The sequence below is a fragment of the Apodemus sylvaticus genome, chromosome 2 (assembly GCF_947179515.1).
Source record: "Apodemus sylvaticus chromosome 2, mApoSyl1.1, whole genome shotgun sequence".
In the NCBI taxonomy this organism is placed as follows: Eukaryota; Metazoa; Chordata; class Mammalia; order Rodentia; family Muridae; genus Apodemus; species Apodemus sylvaticus.
In genome coordinates this window covers 35,603,984-35,625,404 of record NC_067473.1, presented here as the reverse complement: position 1 = coordinate 35,625,404, position 21,421 = coordinate 35,603,984, and the positions used below count along the sequence as shown (strand labels likewise).

General features: G+C 40.5%; 1 protein-coding gene across 4 annotated transcripts in view; it reads right to left on the bottom strand.

Moving 5' to 3' along the window:
- The window catches only part of Phf14 (PHD finger protein 14), a 174,648-nt gene that overhangs the window by 141,832 nt on the left and 11,395 nt on the right, over positions 1 to 21,421 (bottom strand). For 2 of the 4 annotated variants that reach the window (XR_007976556.1, XM_052173244.1), the window contains exons 1-2: positions 1,786 to 2,179; positions 1,244 to 1,354 (exon numbers count right to left, since the gene is read on the bottom strand). Coding sequence is in view for 3 of the 4 variants with exons in the window: in XM_052173244.1 (XP_052029204.1) it covers positions 1,244 to 1,354; position 1,786 (112 nt within the window). In the remaining variant the exon portion in view is untranslated. Of the gene's footprint in view, positions 1 to 1,243; positions 1,355 to 1,785; positions 2,180 to 21,421 lie in introns of those variants that run through there. The other 2 variants (XM_052173245.1, XM_052173247.1) reach the window with 2 other exon arrangements.

Below are 21,421 nucleotides of genomic sequence, written 5' to 3'. Positions count from 1 at the left end.
TATATATATATATATATATATATTACTTTGGCTGTATATTTGTCTTTTTTTTTGGATTTGGTTTTTTCAAGACAGGGTTTCTCTGTGTAGCCCTGGCTGTCCTGGAACTCACTCTGTAGACCAGGCTGGCCTCGAACTCAGAAATCCGCCTGCCTCTGCCTCCCAGAGTGCTGGGATTACAGGCATGCGCCACCACCGCCCACCCTCTCAGCACCTTTCAAAAGAGAGAGAGTCCGAGAAATGGAGCAAGATGTTTCAAACGCTCAAACTGCATGATGGGATAGTAAAAACATGTCAGAGGGGCTGGTGCATGATGGGATATTAAAACACGGCAGAGGGACTAGAAGTCTAGTCTAGCGGTGGGCGTGTGAAAGGCCCGGAGCATGCTCCCAGTACTTCAGGAAAAGAACCTGTGGAAGGGCTCAAAGTAGAACGGCTTTTATTTTAGACTTTATCTAAATGTTCATCGATGAGAGAGAAATACAAAAAGTTCTTAATGTTCAGGTGTTCACTGATGTTTTACAGATAAAACAGCCCATATCATGTCATTTCTCAGGTTGCTTTAATTGAAACTTAATATATTAAGTACACATTAAGCATACAGGAGAAAATGCACAAAGAAAAAATCATAATGTTCCCTTTCTGCCTTTAAACTATGTGAACATACAAGTTCATCATCTCTTTAGATCACTAACTAGAATAAGCAAGCACTTAGCACTTAAGGCACTGTACCCGCTGTTTTAAAGCTTTCCTTGGGTGTCATTCTGTTAAGAAAGTTAGTGCACAAAAAGAACTCCCCTAAGAGTGTATGCCATATGGGCTGATATGGAAATAACACTGCTCAAGGATATTATGGTCCATATTATATATATATATATATATATATATATATATATATATATATATATATATATTCTTCTACATCTGGAGTACCTCAAGTCTTCCCTTGAATATATAAGCATAATTTTTTTTTTAAGGTACAGAATGGGAAAAATGTTTCCCACTTTTGAATAGGCTCCCTCCCTAACAACTAATCATCTGAGTTAAATACAGACAGAAGCAGAAGCCATAATAGGATCTAATGAAAGGATCTTAGGGAAATGTGAGAAATTAAATGATCAAAATAAATGGTTTGTGTGCACAGTAAATGAACATTTTAATCAAAAGTCTCAAAAGAACAAAAAGTTTAAAATGCAGTGAACCGCAGAGAGCTGTGAAAGGGAAAGAGCAAGAAAACGTTTACCTGAAGCATCTCCAACTTTAAAATCACTGTCATCTGAACTATCATAATCAAGAGCTTCCAGGAGAGAAGCGGCCAAAGGCTTCACCTGCCTCCTCTTGGAGCTGCGATCCACTGTTAAGAGAAAATATTGCAATCATTTTACAATCTCACCAAACAGGGAGAACTGTGATGCTGGGGGAAATAGAAATGACTTCTCCACACTGTGCTTGGGGGAGGGCTGGGGTAAAGTTGGGTTTGGGGGCGCTGGTTGGAAAGGGCCCCGTTGCCCCTGACATTGAGGCCAAGAGCAAATTCAAACAGCCCAAATCATCGCAGACCCGCGCCTAACTTCTATGACTACTCAGCAATCCCTCGTTCGGAACCCACGTACAGAAGAAACCTACAACCAACCGCGTCTCACAAGCCACGGGACCGCGGAGCGGCCGCTCTGGGGTCTGTCTGTCCAGCGGGACCCACCCGGCCCGGCCCTCCCGGCTCCGCAAAGCCTGACGGAAAGGAAGGAAAAGTCCGGAGGAGCTGAGGGAGGCCTCGCGTACACTTACTAAGGAATCCGTGAGGTGGTCGTTTGGAGACCTAGGGAAGGCTGCGAGAGGCAAGCAGCGGGGACGCGCAGAGGGCGGAGGAGACAAGTCGGAGAGCGGCTACTTAGGCAGGGCGGTGCGCCGAGCGAGCAGGGGCGACCCCGGGGGCGGGCCGCCGTCCCTCCCCCGCCCCGCGCCCGCCCGCCCGCCGGCGCCCCTTCCTCCGCACTCCCCGGCCAGGGGCGCCAGGCCGGAACAGACCGCCCTGCGAGGGGACCTGCCCCGGGAAAAACTGGAAATAAAGAGAAAACTTTATTAGCCTGCACCAGAAGCAACAAAAGACCCAGGATTTCCACGGTCTGGGGCCGACTGTCAAGAAACAATGGAGAGAACGACCCGGATACAGCTCTGACAAGGAGGAAGTGAAAACCGCCGTTTCTGGCAGCCAGGCTGAGAGCGCATGCGCGCACTCGCTCCTTCGCCTGCCAGTTTAAGAGCCAAAAGCTACCGGTTTCAGTCCATTAAAACTCAGCAACTTTTACAGGAATCAGAGAGCTCACTCACAGCCCCTGCTTCTATATCTTTAGGGGTTTGGGGACTGGTTAGATGAACTATTTGATACTGATTTAATTTTGGTATTTTCTATCTGTCTAGAAAATTGTCCATTTCCTCCAGATTGTCCAGTTGAGTATAGGCTTTTGTAGTAGGATCTGATTTTTTTTTTTTAATTTCCTCAGTTTCTGTCGTTATGTTCCCCTTTTCATTTCTGATTTTGTTAATTTGGATACTGTCTCTGTGCCCTCTGGTTAGTCTTGCTAAGGGTTTATCTATCTTGTTGATTTTCTCAAAGAACCAGCTCCTGGTTTTGTTGATTCTTTGTATAGTTCTTTTTTTACTACTTGATTGATTTCAGCCCTGAGTTTGATGATTTCCTACCCTCTAGTCCTCTTGGGTGTATTTGCTTCTTTTTCTTCTAGAGCTTTCAGGTGTGTTGTCAAGTTGCTAGTGTATGCTGTCTCCAGTTTCTTTTTGGAGACAATCGGAGCTATGAGTTTTCCTCTTAGCACTGCTTTCATTGTGTCCCATAACTTTGGGTATGTTGTGCCTTCCTTTTCATTAAATTCTAAAAAAGGTTTTGATTTCTTTCCTTATTTCTTCCTTGACCAAATTATCATTGACTGTTGTTCAGCTTCCATGTCTATGTGGGCTTTCTGTTGTTCTTGTTGCTATTGAAGATCAGCCTTCAATAGCAACAAAGTATCCGTCCTTATCTTTTTGATGACTTTTGGTTGAAAGTCGATTTTATCTGTTATTAGAATGGCTATTCCAGCTTGTTTCTTGGAACCATTTGCTTGGAAATTTATTTTCCAGCCCTTTACTCTGAGATATTATTTGACTTTGACACTAAAGTGTGTTTCCTGTATGCAGCAAAATGCTGGGTCCTGTTCACGTATCAAGCCTGTTAGTCTATGTCTTTTTATTGGGGAATTGAGTCTATTGGTTTTAAGAGATATTAAGGAATAGTGATTGTTACTTCATGTTGGTTTTGATGTTATTTTTATGTTTATGTGGGTATCTTCTTTTGGGTTTGTTGGAAGATTACTTTTGTGCTTTTTCTAGGGTGTATTTTCCCTCCTTGTGTTGACATTTTCCATCTATTATCCTTGGTAGGGCTGCATTTATGGAAACAGTTTGTGTAAATTTGATTTTGTCATGGAATATCTTGGTTTTTCCATATATGGCAATTGAAGGTTTTGCTAGGTATAGTAGTCTGGCCTGGCATTTGTGTTCTCTGAGGTCTGGTATGAGATCTCAGGATCTTCAGTTCCTTCACCTGTTGGTTCTGTTTTCCTGTAATTCTTTAAAGGATTTTTCTGTTTCCTCATTAAGGGCTTCTAGCTATTTACCTGTGTTCTCCTGTATTTCATTAAGGGAGTTATTTATGTCCTTCTTAAAGTCCTCTATCATCATCATGAGATATGATTTTAACTAAGTCTTGCTTTTCTGGTATGTTGGAGTATCCAGGGCTCGCTGTGGTGGGAGAACTGGGTTCTGATGATGCCAGGTAGCCTTATTGCTTATATTCTTGATCTTGACTTTTGCCTCTGGTTCTCTCTGGTGTTATCTGTTCTTGTTGTCTCTGACTGTGGCTTGTCCCTCCTGCAAGCCTCTGTGTCAGTACTCCTGGCAGACAAGTTCTCTCCGGGAGGAATTTGGGTATGAAGAGCTGTGGCACAGGGTCAGCTCTGGGGTGCAGAGAGAAACCAGAAGGGATCAGAATGTTGTCAGATAGTGCCCAAGGCTTACAGAAGAGTTCTGTCCATCTTGCCAAAACACACCTACCTGATACATCCACCAGAGTATTTGAAAAGTATCTTGATTGAAAAGGGACTTTCTTCTATTACTAAAAAACGTTCATGAGATTACTACCTCATTGGAACATGGTATTTGGAAAGATCTATGTTCCCAGTATGGTCACTCATAGTCCTCTATCAACAGAGAGCTATCGTTTTGCACATGTACTACATGGAAAAGTTACATTAGAGTTGAATTAATTGCTGTTTGAAAAGTATTAATCTCACAGAGAAAATGTATCCACTTAACTGATTTAACTTGTACATATTAAAACTACTTGGCGAGTTCCTCTTACCCCAGTCAGAATGGACAAGATGAATAAAACAAATGACAGCATGTGCTGGTGAGGATGTGAGGGAAAGGAGACAGTCATGGCTGCTGGGAGTGAAAACTGGTACAGCTACTTTGGACAATAGAGTGGAGGTTTCTCACAAAGTTGACAATCCATCTACGAGGATTTGACTATACCACTTGTACAGGCTAGTTTTTTTGTTGGTTTTTTTTGTTTGTTTGTTTGTTTTTTATGCCAACTTGACACAAGCTGGAGTTATCACAGACAAAGGATCCTCTTTTGAGGAAATGCCTCCACGAGATCCAGCTGTAAGGCATTGATATCTCAATTAGATATCAAGCGGGGAGGGCCTAGCCCCTCATGGGTGGTGCCATCCCTGGGCTGGTAGTCTTGGATTCTATAAGAAAACAGGCTGAGCATTAGGGGGAAGCAAGTCAGTAAGCAGCATCCCTCCATGACTTCTGCATCCACTCCAGCCTCCAAGTTCCTACCCTGTGTGAATTCTTGTCATTACTTCCTTTGGTGATGAACAGCAATGTGGAAGTGTAAGCTGAATAAACCCTTTCCTCCCCAACTTGCTTCTTGGTCACGATGTTTTGTGCAGGAATATAAACCCTGACTAAGACACCATTCTTGATATTTGCTTATCCATGTCCATTGCTGTTCTATATACAATCACCAGAAATTACAAACATTCCAGATGTCATAAGCTAATGGTTGAATAATAAAAATGTGGTATATTTACACAATGGAATATTATTCAGCTGTTAAGAAAAATGAAATTTGCAAGAAAATTAATAGAGAAAAAATTATCCTGATTGAGGATTAATTAATTGGCTCAAAAAATGTATAAATTAACTGACTCAAAAAGACAAATATTCCATTAATATTCCATTTTTCAATTATAGGAACTTAAGTTAAAAAAAGAGAAGAAATACAACAATTTTGTGTAGCTCCAATGAGAGTTAAGCCTCAGAAACAAGCCACTGGTCAGAAAGAAGCCAAGCCCAGGACTGGCCTTGATATGCTAATGAACTAATCTGAAGGTGAAATTACAGTGCTAGTGAAGCCACCCCAAAGTATAATGGGGGTGAGGAATACAGAGAAGACAACTAACACTAATGACCCCTTGAAAAAATATATGGAAACTTGTTTACTGGTCTACAGGCAATGGGCCCTGGGAGAATGGAACCTAAAAAGAAGGTGGACTAAATTGTCATGCAATAGCTAACCTTATTCAGAGCATTAGAAAATTTAAAATCTATGACTAAGAATCACAAAAGTAAAGAGTTCAATTGCAAGGAAAGCTACACATGACAAAAACATCTTTTAAATGGTGATAATAAACAAATAACAATAGCTAGCTGTGATGAATAATCTGAAATAAACTCACTTCTATTCACTACACCTGGGAGAAGCATGAAAACACACTCGAAGAACAAGTTCTGTGTTTTCAAGAAACTGAGCTCAGGAGACTCTTGTCTTGCTATCTTGTAGTCTCCCAAGCACTCAGAATTCTCCTCACAAAACCCCATTCTGAGGACTGTCTTACAACAGAAATCTTCCAGTGTAGATGCTCTTTAAAGTAAATACAATATGAAATGAAATGAAATAGAATATATTTACTATACTGGGGGAGACAATGCCTCAACTAGATATCATCTCCCCAAGTAAAAACTCCAGTGCTAGGAATGGGTTACCTCCTATTAAGTCACTGGACAGGTTCCATAGAGTTCTTCAAGTATCATGGACTATTATAACTTGCTCTCTCTACAACCTGAGAGTAAATCCCTACTGATGAAGACACCACTTACTTATGATATTGAACAAAGAGACATTAAGCTAGTGTTCAACTAGAAGCGTCATCCCTGAAAGCTAGTGTTAACGTGTTCTTCACACTACCAGAGGAGGAGAAAGGTAATCATCAATATCACCCAGCCACAGATACTGAGATCTCCCCACAAACTGCCTCCAAGATATGCTGGTGCAATAGTGGCACAAAGGTTATAGGAGTAACCAACCACTTTTTGATTGGAAGATATCCATGTAAATAAACCACAGAGCTCAGTATTACTAAGAGGAAAAAGGACATAAAACAAGTATGGCAAATTTCCTCTCCCAAGTATATTGTAGTTTGTTTGCCTTTGTTTTGTTGTTGTTGTTGTTGTTGTTGTTGTTGTTGTTTTTGAGGGCCAATCTTGCTCATAAGTACTAGGATTACAGAAATAAGCCACCTTGCCCAGTTTGATAAGTATCTCAGAGTGTATATCTATACTAACAGAAAATAGTTCCTGGTGTCAAACTACAAAAATTGAATTTGTTTTTAAGTGAATTAAAAATGAGGGTGTCATGGTTTGAATATGCTTGGGCCAGGGAGTGGCACTATTTGGAGGTGTGGACTTTCTGGAGTAGGTATGTCACTGTGGGCATGGGTTTTAAGACTCTCATCCTAGCTGCCTGGAAGTCAGTACTCTCTTAGCAGCCTTCAGAAGAAGAGTTAGAACTCTCAGTTCCTCTTGCCCCATGGCTACCTGGATGCTGTCATGTCCCTGCCTTGATAATAATGGCCTGAACCTCTGAACCTGTAAGCCAGCCCTAATTAAACATTGTCCTTGTAAGAGTCGCCTTGGTCCTGGCGTCTTGGTATCTGTTCACAGCAGTAAAACCCTAAGTACTAGATAGGGCAATCATTCAACAGTTTCAGATGCCACATTCTATCTTAAAGAAGATATTAAAATATTATGATCTGCAGCAGTCTTAACAGTTTTTGAGCTACTCTTATACTGATATTAGACGAAGGATTGAATGAAATCAATTAAATCCACTCACTTATTCTACAAATACACGTTTGTACAGAGCCATATTGGGGCAGTCATGCACATGGTTTGAGTTTGACTTTGGTCAAGGACAATCCCTGTCTTTGGGCAGGAATCTGCCAGTAGGATATAATAGGGAAGTAGGTTAAAGCAGGAATTTTTATCCTTGGATGGAATGCTGAGTGTACTTGACTATGGTCAAGGTTAATTTCTCCCAGATAGCCAGGATCCTGCTCCACCTAGGGTGGAGTGCTCGAAGTAAAGGTTAAGTTCATTGTTCCTCCAGGTCTAGGAATTCCTGAATTAAGCAGGTGACCCACCCAGCTGCCTGAGCAGTCAAGAGGAGGACCTCCAAAAGAAGCTAGACAACTTCCACCAGAACTCAGCCTGGAGTCTTGGGGGAAGGGTTTGCCCAAACTGTTAAAAGGTCTGGCTCCGAGTCAGGAGAGACTCACCTCCATCTTGATTTCGGACTCCAGAGATCGGACAGACTGAGGTACACAAACATAATCCGAGGCCAACACCGCAGGGGTATGGGCCCAACGGGCGTTGGCCTGCACCCAGGCCCTGGGCTGTTCGGGTGGCCATCGGGGTGCCAACCCAGCCAGGAGGTTTTTTTGCCCTGGTCGGCGCACGAGCCGCCATTTTGCCTACAGGACCCAGAGTGCTCGGGAGGGCAGAGACGGCTAACAAGCGTAGCCTGAGGCTAACAAAACGGGGGTCTAGGCCCCAAAAGGCACAGGACTGACCCCAAGAACTGGGCGGCTTGGTGGGCCATCTGTGTGTCAACCCGCCCAGGAGGTTGTTAGCACAGCAGACTCTCCCGGTGCTTTCGGGGAGCACGGACGTGCACGCTGGCCATCCGGGTCACCTGGCGGACCCAATTAACAGTCATAGCCCTAGGGGAACTTTGCTCGGACCTTGACCTCCCAGGCTTTTGCCTGGACTCAGGGCCTGGGCGACCAGGCTAACCTTGTGTGCGCCAGCCCGATAGGGGAATCAGCTGCCCAGTGGAGTGAGCAGAACACAGGGGAGGTCACAGCAGCATACACCGTCGGCGCTCCCTGGGGGTGCACACGGGCTCCATCTGGTCCACAGACACAATCTGGGCAAGGCCTCAGGCGGAAGCCCTCAGCTCAACTCTCTCCGCTTCAGATCAGCCTGGGCGGCCGCACCACATCTCCAGGTCCCTCAAGAGGCTAGAGGGGCTTCTGGGCGGCCAGCTGGGAGAAGTTGGTGTGCTCCAGTAAATCCTGCGGGCCCCAGCGGGAGCCTTCAGGTGCCTGCTTTGGGATCTGAACAGCCTGAACAGCAGCACCCTGTCTACAGGCAGTGCAGGGTGTAAGCTATGCACCAGAGGCCAACGGGGAAGGGGCAGCTTGCACTGATGAGGCCAGCACTGACAAGACCAAGTAACACCAGTGAGAACTAGATGGCAAAAGGCAAACGCAGGAACATCACTAACAGAAATCAAGGCAATATGGCAACATCTGAACCCAATTCTCCTCTACCAGCATGTCCTGGATACCCCATCACACCAGTAAAACAAGATTTGGATTTAAAATCACAGGTCATGATGCTGGTACAGGAACACATGAAGGACATACTTAAAGAAATTCAGGAGAAAAATGGATCAAAAGTTAGAAGACCTTACTAGGGAAACACAAAAATCATTGAAAGAAATCCAAGAGAATATAAAAGCCAACAAGGAGGAAACGCAAAAATCACTTAAAGAAATACAGGAGAACTTTGGTCAACAGGCTGAGGTCATGAAAGAGGAAACACAAAAATCTCTTAAAGAATTACAGGAAAGCACAAACAAGCAAGTGAAGGAGCTAAGCAAAACCATCCAGGATCTAAAATCAGAAGTAGAAACAACTAAGAAAACTCAAAGGGAGACAACTTTGGAGATAGAAAGCCTTGGGAAGAAATCAGGGGACAGAGATGCAAATATCAACAACAGAATACAAGAGATAGAAGAAAGAATCTCAGATGCTGAAGATTCCATAGAAACCATGGACTCAACAGTTAAAGAAAATGCAAAATGCAAAAAGCTTGTAACCCAAAATATCCAGGAAATCCAGGACACAATGAGAAGACCAAACCTAAGGATTATAGGCATAGATGAGAGTAAAGATTTACAACTTAAAGGGCCAGCAAATATCTTCAATAAAATTATGGAAGAAAACTTCCCTAACCTAAAGGAGAGATGCCCATGAATATACAAGAAGCCTAGAGAACTCCAAACAGACTGGACCAGAACAGAAATACTTCCCGTCACATAATAATCAAAACACCAAATGTTCTAAACAAAGAAAGAATATTAAAGGCAGTAAGAGAAAAAGGCCAAGTAACATATAAAGGAAGACCTATCAGAATCACAGCAGACTTTTCACCTGAGAGTATGAAGGCTAGAAGGTCCTGGGCAGATCTCATGCAGACTCTAAGAGAACACAAATGTCAACCAAAACTACTATATCCAGCAAAACTCTCAATCACCATAGATGGAGAAACTAAGATATTTCACGACAAAACCAAGTTTACCCAATATCTATCCACAAACCCAGCCCTAAAAAGGATAATAGGAGGACAACACCAATACAAGGAGGGAAACTTCACCCTCGAAAAAGCAAGATAGTAACCTTTCCTCAAATCCAAAAGAAGTTAGGCAATCAAATTTAAAAAATAACGTCAAAAATGATAGGAAGTAACAATCACTATTCCTTAATATCTCTTAACATCAATGGACTTAATGCCCCAATAAAAAGACACAGACTAACTGACTGGATACGTAAACAGGACCCTGCATTTTGCTGCTTACAGGAAACACACCTCAGGGTCAAAGACAAACACTACCTTAGAGTAAAAGGCTGGAAGACAAGTTTACAAGCAAATGGTCTCAGGAAACAAGCTGGAGTAGCCATTTTAATATCAGATAAAATTGACTTTCAACCCAAAGTCATCAAAAGAGACTCTGATGGACACTTCTTGCTGGTCAAAGGAAAAATGCAACAAGAAGAACTCTCAATCCTGAACATCTATGCCCCAAATGCAAGGGCACCCTCTTTCATAAAAGAAACTTTATTAAAACTCAAAGCACATATTGCACCTAACACAATAATTGTGGGTGACTTCAACACTGCACTTTCCTCAATGGACCGATCAGGAAAACAGAAACTAAACAAGGACACAATGAAACTAATTGAAGCTTTGGACCAATTAGATTTAACAGATATATATAGAACATTCTATCCTAAAACAAAAGAATATACCTTTTTTTTCAGCACCTCATGGTACCTTCTCCAAAATCGACCATATAATTGGTCACAAGATAGACCTCAACAAATATAAGAAGATCGAACTAATCCCATGCCTCCTATCTGATCACTATGGAGTAAAAGTGGTCTTCAATAGCAAGAGAAACAACAGAAAACCCACATACACGTGGAAACTGAACAATACTCTACTCAATGATACCTTGGTCAAGGAAGAAATAAAGAAAGAAATTAAAGACTTTTTAGAACACAATGAAAATGAAAACACAACATACCCAAATCTATGGGACACAATGAAAGCAGTGCTAAGAGGAAAACTCATAGCCCTGAGTGCCTCCAAAAAGAAAACGGAGAGAGCATACATTACCAGCTTAATGACACACCTGAAAGCCCTAGAACAAAAAGAAGCTATTTCACCCAGGAGGAGTAGAAGGCAGGAAATCATCAAAGTCAGGGTCGAAATCAATCAAGTAGAAACAAAGAGAACCATACAAAAAATCAACAAAACCAGGAGCTGGTTCTTTGAGAAAATCAACAAGATAGATAAACCCTTAGCCAGACTGACCAAAGGGCACAGAGAAAGTATCCAAATTAACAAACTTAGAAATGAAAAGGGAGATATAACAACGGAAACTGAGGAAATCCAAAAAATCATCAGATCCTACTACAAGAGCCTGTACTCAACACAACTGGAGAATCTGGAGGAAATGGACAATTTCCTTGACAGATACAAAATAGCAAAATTAAATCAGGACCAACTAGACAATCTAAACAATCCCATAATGCCTAAAGAAATAGAAGAAGTCATAGAAAGTCTTCCAACCAAAAAAAGCACAGGACCAGATGGTTTCAGTGCAGAATTCTACCAGACCTTCAAAGAAGAGTTAACACCAATACTCTTCAAACTATTCCACAAAATAGAAACAGAAGGAACACTACCCAATTCCTTCTATGAAGCCACAATTACGCTGATACCAAAGCCACACAAAGATCCAACAAAGAAAGAGAACTTCAGACCAATTTCCCTTATGAACATCGATGCAAAAATACTCAATAAAATTCTTGCCAACCGAATCCAAGAACACATCAAAACGATCATCCACCATGATCAAGTAGGCTTTATCCCGGGAATGCAGGGTTGGTTCAATATACGGAAATCCATCAATACAATCCACTACATAAACAAACTCAAAGAACAAAACCACATGGTCATTTCATTGGATGCTGAAAACGCATTTGACAAAATTCAGCATCCTTTCATGCTTAAAGTCTTGGAGAGAACAGGAATTCAAGGCCCATACCTAAACATAGTAAAAGCAATATACAGCAAACCGGTAGCCAGCATCAAACTAAATGGAGAGAAACTTGAAGCAATCCCACTGAAATCAGGGACCAGACAAGGCTGCCCCCTTTCTCCTTATCTTTTCAATATTGTACGTGAGGTACTAGCTCGGGCAATTCGACAACATAAGGAGGTCAAAGGGATACAAATTGGAAAGGAAGAAGTCAAACTATCATTATTTGCAGACGACATGATAGTCTACCTAAGTGACCCAAAAAACTCCACTAGAGAGCTCCTACAGCTGATAAACAACTTCAGCAAAGTGGCAGGTTATAAAATCAACTCAAGCAAATCAGTGGCCTTCCTATACTCAAAGGATAAGCAGGCTGAGAAAGAAATTAGGGAAATGACCCCCTTCACAATAGCCACAAACAGTATAAAGTATCTTGGGGTGACTCTTACCAAACATGTGAAAGATCTGTATGACAAGAACTTCAAGACTCTGAAGAAGGAAATGGAAGAAGACCTCAAAAAATGGGAAAAACCTCCCATGCTCATGGATCGGTAGAATCAATATAGTTAAAATGGCCATTTTGCCAAAAGCAATATACAGATTCAACGCAATACCCATCAAAATCCCAACCCAATTCTTCACAGAGTTAGAAAGAGCAATTATCAAATTCATCTGGAACAACAAAAAACCCAGGATAGCTAAAACTATTCTCAGCAACAAAAGAAAATCTGGGGGAATCAATATCCCTGACCTCAAGCAATACTACAGAGCAATAGTGTTAAAAACTGCATGGTATTGGTACAGTGACAGGCAGGAGGATCAATGGAACAGGATTGAAGATCCAGAAATGAACCCACACACCTATGGCCACTTGATCCTCGACAAAGGGGCTGAAAACATCCAATGGAAAAAAGATAGCCTTTTCAACCAATGGTGCTGGTTCAACTGGAGGGCAGCATGCAGAAGAATGCGAATTGATCCATCCTTGTCTCCTTGTATTAAGCTCAATTCCAAATGGATCAAGAACCTCCACATAAAGCCAGACACTCTGAAGCTAATAGAAAAGAAACTGGGGAAGACCCTTGAGGACATCGGTACAGGGAGAAAGTTTCTGAACAGAACACCAATAGCGTATGCTCTAAGAGCAAGAATTGACAAATGGGACCTCATAAGGTTACAGAGTTTCTGTAAGGCAAAGGACCCATCAAGAGGACAGATCGGCAACCAACAAATTGGGAAAAGATCTTCACAAATCCTACATCAGATAGAGGGCTAATATCCAATATATATCAAGAACTCAAGAAGTTAGACTCCAGAAACCCGAACAACCCTATTAAAAAATGGGGTACAGAGTTAAACAAGAAATTCTCACCTGAAGAACTTCGGATGGCGGAGAAGCATCTTAAAAAATGCTCAACTTCATTAGTCATTAGGGAAATGCAAATCAAAACAACCCTAAGATTTCATCTTACACCAGTCAGAATGGCTAAGATTAAAAATTCAGGAGACAGCAGGTGTTGGAGAGGGTGTGGAGAAAGAGGAACACTCCTCCACTGCTGGTGGGGTTGCAAATTGGTACAACCACTCTGGAAATCAGTCTGGCGCTCCTCCGAAAACTGGGCACCTCACTTCCAGAAGATCCTGCTATACCACTCCTGGGCATATATCCAGAGGATTACCCACCATGTAATAAGGATACATGCTCTACTATGTTCATAGCAGCCCTATTTATAATTGCCAGATGCTGGAAAGAACCCAGGTATCCCTCAACAGAAGAGTGGATGCAAAAAATGTGGTATATCTACACAATGGAGTACTATTCAGCCATTAGAAACAATGAATTCATGAAATTCTTAGGCAAATGGATGGAGCTAGAGAACATCATACTAAGTGAGGTAACCCAGACTCAACAGGTGAATCATGGTATGCACTCACTAATAGGTGGTTATTAACCTAGAAAAGTGGAATACCCAAAACATAATCCACACATCAAATGAGATACAAGAAGAAAGGAGGAGTGGTCCCTGGTTCTGGAAAGACTCAGTGAAACAGTATTCGGCAAAACCAGAACGGGGAACTGGGAAGGGGTGGGAGGGAGGACAGGGGAAGAGAAGGGGGCTTACGGGACTTTCGGGGAGTGGGGGGGACTAGAAAAGGGGAAATCATTTGAAATGTAAATAAATTATATCTATTAAAAAATTTAAAAAAAAAATATAAACTTTCTTAAAAAAAAAAAAAAAAGGTCTGGCTCCATTAAAGTTTCCGACCTCAATCAGTGAAACATTGTCCTGGCCCTTATTTCTTTTCGCACCTTCCCTATTCATCCCTCAGCTTCTGTTCCAGAAACCCACTTCATAATAGCTGCAGGAAGCTATGGAACCCAACACACGTTGAACATCAGTATGTTTAGAATGGGAAATGAAATGCTTTGAAAAATTGTGAAATTTGTAGACATCAAATCACCAAATGCAATGAGGAGCAAGTTCTTCAAAGATATTTTCACTAAATCATATTTAATAAATATGGTATGTAGCAATTTAGGGGACTGTACCTCATGAAAAATGATTATTGTCTTTTCCCAGCCACAGTTTAAGATACAGCTGAATATATAATAAAGTAAATTACTGTTTGTTCCTCTGAGCAACCAGAGAAAGAAAACACATGCTAAGAGAGGAGGAAACAGAAAGGGAAAGCATTCTAGAGAAACTGATATTCATATTCATACACAAAAACTTTTAAGTGTGCATCTAAACTACACACTTATTCAAGAGTGAAGGGAGATATTTTTAAAAACATATAGAAATTCCCAGGACTAAAAGCATGTTGAAACTGAAAATCTGATTGGCACATTAATATGTTTAGGTAATAAAAAGGAAATAAAATTTTACTCTTTGAAATAAAGATTTATTTGATGTGGTTTGGCCCCCCAAAATAGGGAAAATGTTACTGCCAATAAAAAGAAGATATTGTAGTGAAAAATAATTAAATTATCACATGTGATTGTGTGTGTGCACATGTATAAAATGCCTGTTGATCACAGTCTATGTGCAACAAGTACTTCTTTTAATAGACGTTCAAGATGGAGCAATAAATAAGTAAATGCCTGAGATGATGAACTAGAAAACAATGCCAAGAACAGACAATATGTATATTTAAATATATTAAATGCTAAATGTGTATTTAAATATTATATATATATATATATATATATATATATGTATATGTACATAGGTTTGTGTGTGTGTGTTTGTATGTAGTGAGAAAAAGTCCAGAGTTTTAAATTCAATGTTAAGAAATACAGCTTCTTTGTTACTCAGAACTAGGATTTCTCAATGTAGGGACCATGGATACTTTGGGCTAGATAATGTGGTATAGAAGGTGACCCTGTGTTTGTAAGATGATCCAGGATTTTCCCTCTAGCAACTACATGCCTTAGCAGCTCACTTCCAATCAAGCTGTGACAACTAAGAATGTTTTGCCAAATGTCCTTTGGAAAGAAAAGTCAACAGCGGTAACCTCATCCATGCCTGAGATTCAGTGCTCTAATAAAATCATTGAGCAATGCCAGCAGCCAGTGAACTTGAATCCACAGGTTGAAATTTTAGACAAGTTTGTGAGCATTGAGTATATTGATCAGTAAGGTGCTATCTGAAGAATTGAGAATAGGTTGCAACATCAAAGACCTCTCTTTGTCAGTGTAATTAGACCTTTCCTTTTTGTTGAAATTGGAATCATCTCTATCCTGTTCTTCTGTATGACTGGTCTCAGGGTCTATTAGAAAGGGGACTGCAGGTGTGATTTGTGTTTGGCTCGAAGAAGAGGTTTAGTAACAGAAGCTGACAGTAGCTAATTACCTGTAGTGTAGCAGCAAACTGTAATTTAGAGATGCCTATCTTATTAAAGACATTCTAATACAGGGACTTTTCTAAGTTATAAAGACTTTCCAAAAGATGCTATGCTAGAGAGTTAAACGTCACTTTGGTACAAGCTAGAGTCATCAAAGAGGAGGAAGTCTCAACTGAGAAAATGCCTCCATATGATTGAGCCACCTGAGCTGGTAGTCCTAAGTTCTATAAGAAAGCTCTATAAGGGTGAACAAGCTATATGCAGCAAGGCAGCAGAGCACCCCTCCATGGCTTTGCATCTGTTTTTGCTTCCAGTTTCCTGCCCTGTTTGACTTCCTGTCTTGACTTCTTGCAATGATATACTATGGTCTGGAAGCCTAAGCCAAATGAACCCTTTCATCAATCACTTGCTTTGGTTATGGGTTTCATCATGCTCAGAACCAGCAATTCCTTGGTTCTGTGCCTTTGTCTCCGGCTTGTATTTGTCAAGCTTAAGTATCTGGGAAGCTGTTTGAAGGTACAGAGACTTGGTGAACTGTATAATTCCAGGAGCACTCTCAGCTGCTGATAGATTTTGCGCCTTCAATGGTACTAAAAAAAATCTGCTTTATACGCTTCATAAAGCTTTCTTCTTTATGGCCAATAGAAAAACAAAATTGTATCACATTTTCTATCATTTATAAGGAGGATGGCCCTTCCTTCAGGGTCCATCCAACTGTGCTCCATTTCTTCATGAATCTTTGTATAAACATTTAAATATTTACCTGTGTTTATGACTACCTGTATATGTGTTGAATGTGTTTCAGTAGGACTGACTTAGATTCCCATATTCCCACAAACTATTTCTTAAGGACATCTAAGCTGTTTCTATTATACGCTAAAGATATATTTCTGCTCCAATTACAAAGCCACTTTCACATTTTTAGGAGTTTCTTGCAACAGTGTCCAAATTAGGATTACCAATATCTTTCTAAGATATTGGTAGCTTACCAATATCTTTCTAAGGATGCTATAAACTTACTGCAAAGTGGGTGGCTGAAGATAACAAGAAATTATTTTCCCACAGTTAAGGAGATCACTTGTCTAAGATGAAGTAGTAAACGAAGTTATTCTCCCTCTAAAGAGAATGATCTATTTTTCACTTCTTCTAGTTCCCAGTGGCCCTTGGTGTTTCTGGGCTTCAAATGACAAATGCAATCTCTGCTCCTCTCTTTACTTAGTGTTCTCTACATGTCTATAGATATCACCTTCTTGTAAGAATATTAAGCACTTGATTTAGGACTCACCCTACTACAATGCGGCCTTATTAAATTGAGTACAACAAATACCCTACTTACTTAAGTAAGTTCACATTAGGAGGTTCTGTGTCTTCATGGATTCGAGGGAAGCATACTTCAACCCATATATTTATTGTAAGTTTGTACAGCCTACATCTGACATCAACTAACTCTTCTAGTTATGGAAATGAAACCTAAAAAAAACAAGTAAATTTATGCATATTTTACTAGGGCCTCATAGTTTGAGAGAGTTGATATTTGATAAAGCTGATAAAGTCATTCTGGTTGAGATTACAGAAAGAATTAGCTGACTCTATTCATGTTTTCTCTTTATTTACTTATATTTTTACTTATGTGTATATGTCGGTACAAATGTATGCCACATATGTGCAGGTACTCCTGTAAGGAGAAAGAAGTCATTTCATCCAATAACTGAAGATACAGGCAGCTGGATTCTGCCCAGTGTGGGTGCTGGATCCCCTGCAAGAGTAGAAAGTGCTCTTAACTTCTGAGCCATGCTAAAGTGACTTTTATATGCCTGACGTAATGCCATCTCCCAGGCTTATTGCCTCGGTCTGCTAACATAGGGCCAGTTCAGAAAGCTTCTAGCCTCTGTAGAATCTTATCTAGGCCTAGAATGTTTTCAGTCTCTGAGACTTCCTGCTGAATCAGCTCACCCTTTCTTGTTCGTTCTGATTCTGGCTGGCTGGGTGAACTGAGATGTTCTGGCTCAAAATTCATCTCCAAGCTGATTAATTAAATCTGGCTTCTCTCTTGGCCTCTGACTGAACTGCTCTCCCTAATCTGCCTCTGTAACACTCTCCCAGTCAAACTGCCTCCACTCTCTCACTGCTCATCTCTGCCAAGCCCCTTCCTTCCCTTTCCTCTCTCTTCTCATGAGAGTTTGGCATTTTGTGTTCTGTCACATATTTCTGTGACTCCTCATTTTGTCTGCCACTCACTTAGATATCACTTTCAAACATGGGTGCTTCCTTCTTCAAACTAACTTTACTTGCATTATTTAAGATTAAAGGGCTTGTTTGTATTCCAGCTAGAGTAGCCATGTTGCTAGATTAAAATTCCTCTACCTGGTCCCTTTTCTGTTTAAAAACAAAACAAAACTGCCATCTCTTCAGTCCCAGTGATTTAACATCACTGTGCACCAATTGTACTTATATGTATTCTCATTTATTATGGTTTATCTCTTAGCTGTTCACCAAAAGCTCATGGATTGAAAGCCTAGCACCTAAAGCAGCAATGAACGCAGTCTTTATTTTTTTTAATTAATTAATTAATTTATTTATTTATATATTTATTTTTGTGAACATGGTTCTGGTTATTGAATAATTAGATTTATTGAGAACAAATCATAAATACATGGAAAATGAGTGAGTTCCTTATTATTTTTGAGGAAATATATGTCATGGCAAGAGTAACGCAAAGCTCATGAAACAGGAGACCAGTATCAACTGCACAACACAGCCATCAATCCAAAGTCTCTGATGTTGTCAAGCCCCTAGTATACAAGGTCTCCAATTCTGTGAAATGTGACATCATCTGGGGAAATAGCCTTTCAGAGCTTCCTATGAATTTATCACCTAACCTAGAAAAGTAAATGGCATATCCCAGTCTTTAGGAAGCAATTGGATCATGGGTGAATTAATCCATTTATGATTCATAGTCCCATGGATGTGAGGTGTGAAGGAACCTTGTTACAAGAGTAGGAAGACTTTGCTTCTTGGCCACCATAAATTGAGCAGCTTTCTTCTGTCACATAATTCTCCATGGGATACTGAGTTACCTGAAGCCTAAGGGCAGCAGAATCAAGTGAAGGGAACTTAGCCTGAACCATAAGAAACTTTGTTCTTATTAACTGACTATTTTAGATACTTTTCTTACAATGACAGAATGCTCAGAAAATGTGATTGTACCCATAATAATGACCTTAAAAAATCAACCTTTATTTTTAGTGAATGGGTGTTTTGCCTACATCTTTGTATATGTACTACGATACTGACATTAATAAAAAATAAAGAGGAATATATGTAGTATGTTGTACTAGATTACTTAAGCAACTGTGAAGAGGCAAGATTTGGATTATCATACAACTTTAAGATGTAAAAACTGCATGCAAGCCCCAGACAATCTTGAAACAGACTAAAGTGGAAGAGCTTGCATTCCATCAGTTCTAAATGTACTCCAAAGGTACTCATTTGAATAATCGAAACAGTATGTGGCAATAACAACAGGTACAGAGATCAGTGGAGTGTCATAGAGAACCTGCAAAGTATCTCTCATGTCTGTCCTCCAATGGTTTTCTTTTCACTTCTAAAAAGAAAACAGAGCTTTAAAAGCTACATTTGATATTCCAGATGAATTTGAGAATTGCTCTTTCTAACTCTATGAAGAACTGAGTTGGGATTTTGATGGGTATTGCGTTGAATCTGTATATTGCTTTTGGCAAAATGGCCATTTTAACTATATGAATCCTGCCGATCCATGAGCATGGGAGATTTTTCCATTTTCTGAGGTCTTCTTCCATTTCCTTCTTCAGAGACTTGAAGTTCTTGTCATACAGATCTTTCACATGTTTGGTCAGACTCACACCAAGATACTTTATACTGTTTGTGACTATTGTGAAGGGGGTCATTTCCCTAATTTCTTTCTCAGTCTGCTTATCCTTTGAGTATAGGAAGGCCACTGATTTGCTTGAGTTGATTTGATTCAGCAAACCTGTCACTTTGCTGAAGCTGTTTATCAGCTGTAGGAGTTCTCTAGTGGAGTTTTTCGGGTCACTTAGGTAGGCTATCATATCATCTGCAAATAGTGATAGCTTGACTTCTTCCTTTCCAATTTGTATCCCTTTGACCTCCTTATGTTGTCTAATTGCCCAAGCTAGTACCTCAAGTACAAAACTGAAAAGATAAGGAGAGAGGGGGCAGCCTTGTCTAGTCCCTGATGTTAGTGGGATTGCTTCAAGTTTCTCTCCATTTAGTTTGATGTTGGCTACTGGTTTGCTGTATATTGCTTTTACTATGTTTAGGTATGGGCCTTGAATTCCTGTTCTTTCCAAAGCTTTAAGCATGAAAGAATTCTGAATTTTATCAAATGCTTTTTCAGCATCCAATGAAATGACCATGTGTTTTTTTTTTTTCTTTGAGTTTGTTTATGTAGTGGATAGCATTGATGGATTTCCATATATTGAACCATTCCTGCATCTCTGGGATAAAGCCTACTTGATCATGGTGGGTGATCATTTTTATGTGTTCTTGGATTCTGTTGGCAAGAATTTTATTGAGTACTTTTGCATCGATGTTCATAAGGGAAATTGGTCTGAAGTTCTCTTTCTTTGTTGGATCTTTGTGTGGTTTTGGTATCAGCGTAATTGTGGCTTCACAGAAGGAGGAATAGCAAAAAAAACCAGGCTAGCTAAAAACTATGCTCAGCAACAAAAGAAATTCTAGGGGAATCAGTATCCCTGACCTCAAGCAATACTACAGAGCAATAGTGTTAAAAACTGCATGGTACTATTACAGTGACAGGCAGGCGGATCAATGGAATAGGATTGAAGATCCAGTAATGAACCCACGCACCTATGGCCATTTGATCCTCGGCAAAGGAGCTGAAAACATCCAGTGGAAAAAGAAAGCCTTTTCAACAAATGGTGCTGGTTCAACTGGAGGTCAGCATGCAGAAGAAAGCGAATTGATCCATCCTTATCTCCTTGTACTAAGCTCAACTCCAAATGGATCATGGACCTCCAAATAAAGCCAGACACTCTGAAGCTAATAGAAAAGAAACTGGGGAAGACCCTTGAGGGCATCAATACAGGGTGAAAGTTCCTGAACAGAACACCAATAGCTTATGCTCTAAGACCAAGAATAGACATATGGGACCTCATAAAATTACAAAGTTTCTGTAAGGCAAAGGACACCATCAAAAGGACAAATTGGCAACCAACAAATTGGGAAAAGATCTTCACCAACCCTACATCAAATAGAGGGTTAATATCCAATATATACAAAGAACTCAAGAAGTTAGACCCCAAAGTCAAATAACCCTATTAAAAAATGGGTTACAGAGCTAAACAGAAAATTTTCACCCGAAGAACTTCAGATGGCTGAGAAGCATCTTAAAAAATGCTCAACTTCATTAGTCATTAGGAAAATGAAAATCAAAATCAAAACAACCCTGAGATTTCATCTTATACCAGTCAGAATAGCTAAGATTAAAAATTCAGGAGACAGCAGGTGTTGGCAAGGATGTGGAGAAAGAGGAACACTCCTCCACTGCTGGTGGAGTTGCAAATTGGTACAACCACTCTGGAAATCAGTCTGGCGGTTCCTCAGAAAACTGGGCATGTCACTTCCGGAGGATCCTGCTATACCACTCCTGGGCATATACCCAGAGGATTCCCCAGCAGGTAATAAGGATATGTGCTCTACTATGTTCATAGCAGCCCTATTTATAATAGCCAGAACCTGGAAAGAATCCAGGTATCC